This window comes from Buceros rhinoceros, unplaced genomic scaffold, assembly GCF_000710305.1.
Source record: "Buceros rhinoceros silvestris isolate BGI_N320 unplaced genomic scaffold, ASM71030v1 scaffold6452, whole genome shotgun sequence".
Classification (NCBI taxonomy): Eukaryota; Metazoa; Chordata; class Aves; order Bucerotiformes; family Bucerotidae; genus Buceros; species Buceros rhinoceros.
The window spans coordinates 1-6,120 of NW_010397052.1; the positions used below are offsets into that span (position 1 = coordinate 1).

At 43.8% G+C, this 6,120-nt stretch overlaps 1 protein-coding gene across 1 annotated transcript in view; it reads left to right on the forward strand.

Moving 5' to 3' along the window:
• The first annotated feature begins 98 nt into the window (after positions 1-98).
• The window catches only part of TUBGCP4 (tubulin, gamma complex associated protein 4), an 11,570-nt gene continuing 5,548 nt past the window's right edge, over positions 99-6,120 (forward strand). The window contains exons 1-7 of the mRNA XM_010146092.1: positions 99-218; positions 686-739; positions 1,182-1,238; positions 1,802-1,881; positions 2,593-2,794; positions 4,774-4,939; positions 6,052-6,120. Coding sequence (XP_010144394.1) covers positions 1,206-1,238; positions 1,802-1,881; positions 2,593-2,794; positions 4,774-4,939; positions 6,052-6,120 — 550 coding nt within the window. The 5' untranslated portion in view covers positions 99-218; positions 686-739; positions 1,182-1,205. The remainder of the gene's footprint in view (positions 219-685; positions 740-1,181; positions 1,239-1,801; positions 1,882-2,592; positions 2,795-4,773; positions 4,940-6,051) is intronic.

Here is a 6,120-nt window from a genome sequence, read left to right on the forward strand (position 1 = left end):
GGACCACTGGCTGCTGTTGTAATACTGCACGGAAACTCCATTACTCTTTAGACCTCTTCTGGGGAGCTGATGTAGATTTCACTGTTTGCTTTCAGGACCATCATCCATCTCAGCAAAACCAGAGTGGATTACATGGCATTTATTTGCGAGCCTTCTGCACAGGTCTTGATTCAGTGCTGCAGCCATATCGACAGGCACTACTTGACCTAGAACAAGAGGTAAAGGAGAGAGATTTGGAACAAGAGGCTGTCCTGCTGCTGACAGATTGTGGAAAGTTGTCATAGCTGCAATTAATATGCTAAGTAGTGGTAGCTAAAGAGGAGACAAGGTATTTTCCTTTCCACATCGGGGACGTCTTCAAAATTATTCCTGTGAGGTGCCATTGTAAATGACTCTTCAGTCTAATAAGCACTGAGTCCCCTCTGCCTTCAGTTCAGTAAGTGTCCCATCTGCCTCAGAGCCCCGTGCTGTCTCAGACTGTTGTGACTCTGTTTTCAGTATAAAGGTTTGGGTTAGTCTCCACCAGATTAGCAGCTGTCATATCTTAGGTGCTGTCACCATCCAGTGGTTGTTACAGCCAAAAATGGGACACAACCCAAAAATATTGGGGGGGGGGGGAAGCTGTGGGATCCAAATGTGCTTTTTTATTTTTCAATTTTCATTAATTGCTTTGTTGTTCTTACAGTTTCTGGCCGATCCACATCTTTCCATCTCACATGTTAATTATTCCTTGGACCAGGTATGTCATGTTAATGAACAGGTACTGCTCTTCAGTTATCCTTTATCACTCCTGGAGTCTAATAAGAAAGTGGATGGGATAAATAATGGTTAGTCTGTCATACCATGCCATTTCTTTGTAATGCCTCTACATTTGTAGTCCTTAATCATTCTCAGAGGGTTATTTCAACTTTGACACAAAGCTTAGGTCATCTACCTTCACCTCACATACTCCTCATGGCCTATGTTTAGCCTGAACTGCATGTAGTAACTTCATGCATCTTGGTCAGTGGAGGGAGGACATACTTCCTGCAGACCTTGATGTCACGTTTCTAATTTGTGGAGAAAGCCAGATGATCGTTTCGCTAAATTGTTATGGTCAGCTGCTGTCCGCGCTTAGTCAAGTGTACTTTTTCTCTCTCCCTTGCCTCGCAACCTAACTCACTGTTTTGCTTCTTCTGCAGTTTCAGTTACTCTTCCCCTCTGTGATGGTCATGGTGGAACAGATCAAGACTCAGAAGGTGCAGTGAAATTGTAGCTAGTTTTTCTTAACAAGTTTTTTCTTTGCTGATAAAAGTTCTTGCTGTCCCCATCCCAAACATTTAATACCGGGAAGGAATGTGGTTTCAGTCATGGGTGCCCTGTTCCTAGTACTACTGTAAGTATTGAGTATTTTGCAAATCCATTTACACTGGACTTGACTTTTTTATTTTCAGCATGATCTCTGATGACTTGTGTTTTGTAATCACAATACATTTCGTAGTGTGAGATGCTGCTGGTTGGAATTTCTTCTTTTCTGAGACTGTTTTCTCCTGCCATCACCTGAAAAAAAAAAGGGGGAAGGGGGGGCAGCCAGAAGCTAATGTTTCCAGAATCCAGAGATGCTACTTTTTGTTTAGGGAAATTTTTGAGAAACTTGGGCCTCTTTCTTCACTACGTGGAGTATGTCACATCTTTCTTTCTGTAAAACTTGTGCAGCTGTTAAGGCATTTTCTTGTTATCTAAAAGTGTAGTGTTTGAATGTCTGAAAATGTCAGTAAAGATCCAAATACAGATCTAGTCAGACCACGTTTTCTTTCTGCAGATTCATGGATGTCAGATATTGGAGACAGTCCACAAACACAGCTGTGGGGGGTTGCCTCCTGTTCGCAGTGCTCTTGAAAAGTACGTGGATACAGTAACGCTGTTATTTAATTCTTCTAGGGTAACTGGAGTTAGCGTCAAAGTGTTTATCTTACGTGTGAAAACCGCACGTGCAAAAACAAGCTTGCATGACGTGAAAGCAGGAGTAGCACGCAGGGAGAACTGTCTCAATCCCTGTATTTATCTAAAGCAGCCTTATAAAGGCTTTCTTCACACTTTGGACTTAGGGCTGAGAAAGGTTCATACCCTCTGTTTTTTCTTCTTTTGAGGTCTACGTGGTTTTGTGTGTGGCAGACCTAGTTAACTTTTTTGACCCTTCAAGAGGATAAATGTGACTGGGGGAGTGTTGCTAGGTTTGTGTGCCCTTGGGGAGAAAGTCAGACTCCTTAAAAGATAATTTGTGTACATGCTGGAACGGTAATTGAGTAGAAACAGCAGGACTGGGAAGCCACTGCAAATTTACTTACACCTCTGGTATACCAGAGGATCTGCTAGCAGATGGGGAGAAAGCGCATATTCAGAGGATACATTCATTTAGTTCTGTGTTTTGCTTGGTTTTAGTGATCAGTTCATCATTCTCTGTTTCAAAAAAAAAAAAAAATTAAAAATTCCACATTAGCCATTTAGTACTTGCCCTGTTGCCTGGCTGACTAACTGGACTGTCCAGAACGATGTGCAGTGAGGTTTTGCTTACTCTGTGCAAAGACCTCACTGTGTTTCCCTTGTCCTCAGGATTCTGGCTGTGTGTCACGGAGTTATGTATAAGCAGCTCTCTGCCTGGATGCTGCATGGCTTGCTGCTAGACCAACATGAAGAGTTCTTTATCAAACAAGGCCCCTCTTCAGGGAATGTCCCTAGCCAACCTGAAGAAGACGATGATGACCTAGGAATTGGGGGACTTACAGGAAAACAGCTTCGAGAACTGCAGGATCTGGTAAGACTGCAAGTCATAGCTTGGCATCCTTCAGTTCTTAGGGAACTAAAGGAAAAATACATTGTCTTCTGCTTCAGTGCGAGCTGCGCTAGACTGGGCATACATTGAGAGCTGGTAGGATGGCAGATTAACAGAACGTTGTAGTAGGTCGCAGCCAGGCATAAAGGAGACGTTGTTTGGCACAGTTGGATAATCTCGGGGCAGGAAGCCCTGTGGATGGAATCTGAGTAGATGCTGATGTCAAGTAATTGGAACTGCTGTGTTCACCCTGCTCTTGACTGACTCTTCTCTGATTCCTTAACGGTCAACACTGTCAAGTGCTCAACATGGCACTGGTGCTCGTGTGAGCAATTGCAAGGGGCAGAGTGTGGGATGGTTGGGTGTTGACTTGATTCGCGCCCTTGCTGGGAGCTGGGTCAGGTGCCTTTCTTGCACAACCTCTTGTGCAAGTGTTACCCAACAGGGTAATGCTGCTGGCAGTACTGCAGAAAAATGTGCTAGGTGAGAGTCAGGAGCCTGCTAAGAACACGTCCAGGGTGCTCAGTGCAGCAAGGTATACTGCTGAAAAGTGGTAACTGCTCCTGCAGATGGCAGGCCGTCAGAGTGCCCCTGCGCAAAGCAGACTTCTCAGTGGAGTAGTCTTCCACACTGTGCATCTGAACAGTGTCTGCCTCAGGGACAGCGAGGAGCAATTGCAGCTCTGAAAATTCATGGTCTAGTTTCCTGTGAGAAAACATTTCATGGGCACCCATGTTGTTAGTGTGCTGCATGCAACTCGTCTGTGATCACACAGAAGATTCACCCCCGAAACACCCTGCGTGGCGTACTAATGAAGGGCCCTGTACTGCCTCTGCTGAGGACAGGCTGCACGCAGGCAAAAACAAGGGGGAACATTAACAGGCAGTTAGTGAAAAATCTATTATTTCACTGTAATAGGTGTAAGAGTGTGAAAATTGTTGAGTCTTCTAGATCTGTGGTAGAAAATGGAGGCATTAAGAAGATAACACTGAGAGAGCCTAATAAACTCTCTTCTTCAATAGCATCGACTAACAGTCTTGGTGGTTCTTTCATCAGAGAGTAAAATAAGAAATCCTGAGTGTTGATGGGTAGGTCGATAAAGTCCTTGGGCTTTCCTCGTTGAAAACTGTCAGAAGGCTCTTACCAAAAGAATTGCTCAGCTGTTTGTTAGTGCCAGTACACAAACCTATGCTGAACTCTCCCATTAAAATGAAGAACTCTGTAGACAACAAACATTCCCACAATGGTATCATGGTGTTTTTTGGGCTATAGACTAAGGAGCCTAATTCTCCAATAACAAGAAAGCCAAATGAAATAATCCGTGTTGCTTCTCTGAAGGAAAATCTTGCCTCTGTACTTCAAGTTCATTATTAATACTTTCAGAAAAAAGTTAATATCTTGCTGTATTGTTCCAGACTCTAGAACTGAGAAGACAGCCTAAGTCATGCTAGCAAGCCTTCAGCTCTTTAACCCGTTTGCTCACTAGTGGAGATGTTTACATTCGGCCTGTATCACAAGTGTCCTAGCAGTGTTGAAACATAGAGGAAGGGGTGTAGGAGAGGATTATTTTTCATAATGATAACTAACATTGTTATGGCTGCAAAAACCTAATAAAATGCAGTTGCAACAAAAATTCCTTTTGCTGATGTAACATTATTCTTTGGGAGAGCCAATGTGCTGCTATTCCACAAAGGTTTAGCTTCTCCTTTTCCCACTTCTGCTCCCCTCTCTGAAGAAAGCAACATCTTCTCTAGGGAGGTCTGCTATCACACCAGAAGTATAAAGACATTTGCAGGTTTACTGAAATGATGCAGGTCAGGTTTGATACCTTTCTGATTACTTCCGATGTACTTGGATTCCCCCTCTCACCCCCCGCCCCCCCCGCCCTTTATCCACCTTTTCTCTCTAGTTTTCTCACAAGTGTGTTTTGCTTGATTTCTTTTCCCTGGGGCCTCTGACAGCGCTTGATTGAGGAAGAGAACATGTTAGCTCCATCTCTAAAACAGTTTTCTCTGCGAGTAGAAATGCTGCCTTCATACATTCCCGTGCGGGTTGCTGAGAAAATCCTCTTTGTGGGAGAATCTGTACAGATGTTTGAGAATCAAAATGTTAACTTGACCAGAAAAGGTAAGGAACATCTTTCCTGCAGCCTTTGCTCAGTTGTAAGTGACTGACAAGTGAATTCCTCAACACTCACAACTGTTAGCTGATATTCAGAACGTATGGATGGTTGTGCCAGGACAGGGCAGTGGTCCCGGTGTTCTGCCTCTGATTGATTCCAAGGAAGCAGAATGAGTAAATAATCACACTTTCCAAACATAGTCTCCAGGTTTTCAGCAACAAGTCACGATGTGATTTGCTCTGGATAAAAACGCGATTGCAAAGGTCGTATTTACTTTTCAGTTTGCATCCCTGTCCCTGGAGGGCGCAGACAGACACAAGGGTGTGTCTTGGTCTTAGTGTGTATCTGCAGAATGCTGTCACAGGATTAAAATACATCCACAAACATGAGAGATTCATTGCAAGGTGGTCCCAAAGGTTGCTGTGGAACACAAATGATGACGATGGAGCCTTTAAGACAGCAAGAAAGAGAGAACTGCAGTTGATGGTTCTCTTTGAGAGTCTGATAATTTTACAGCGGAGGTGAGTTTGGAAATACGCTCCTACACCAATTGGAGAAGACTTGCGGAGGCTCTATCTTGAGCTTGGCTAGGCAAAAGTACTCAAATGCCTTGAGCCACACTGCAGAGAACAACACAATTAAACTGGACTGTTTTCTTGTAGTAGCAGAAGCAAGGTGGAAAGAAAATGTCCTTAAAGCTTTATTGGCTAAAAAAAAAAATAAATCCTCCATCTGTCTTTCAGTTGGTAGGAGAGATTTGAAAGGGGTGGAGGTAGATGGATAACCAAACCAACTGGTTAATGTGGCAGAAGAGCTGTGGGTTCAGTGATCTAGCTCAGTCCTAGGAAAAGGCTGTTAGTGGCAATTATTTACATAGAAAATGCTTTGTTTTGACTGATGCCACAACACTGCCATGTCAGGTGTCTATACTGTAACTACTATAACTGTAATCTTGTACCTTGGTACTTGGACTTTGAGGCCTCCTTGACTTTATGTTCCTCAGCAGACCTGAGATGGTGCTGCCTGGGCAGCCTTTCTGTCCCACTGTGCTGAAAGGGGTCTGCACTTCTTCAAATGCATTCCTTTTTTTTCTGAAAGATTTCTCATCGCTGCACAGGCTCCATCCTAAAAAACCAGGAGGACACTTTTGCAGCAGAGCTACATCGACTCAAGCAGCAACCGCTCT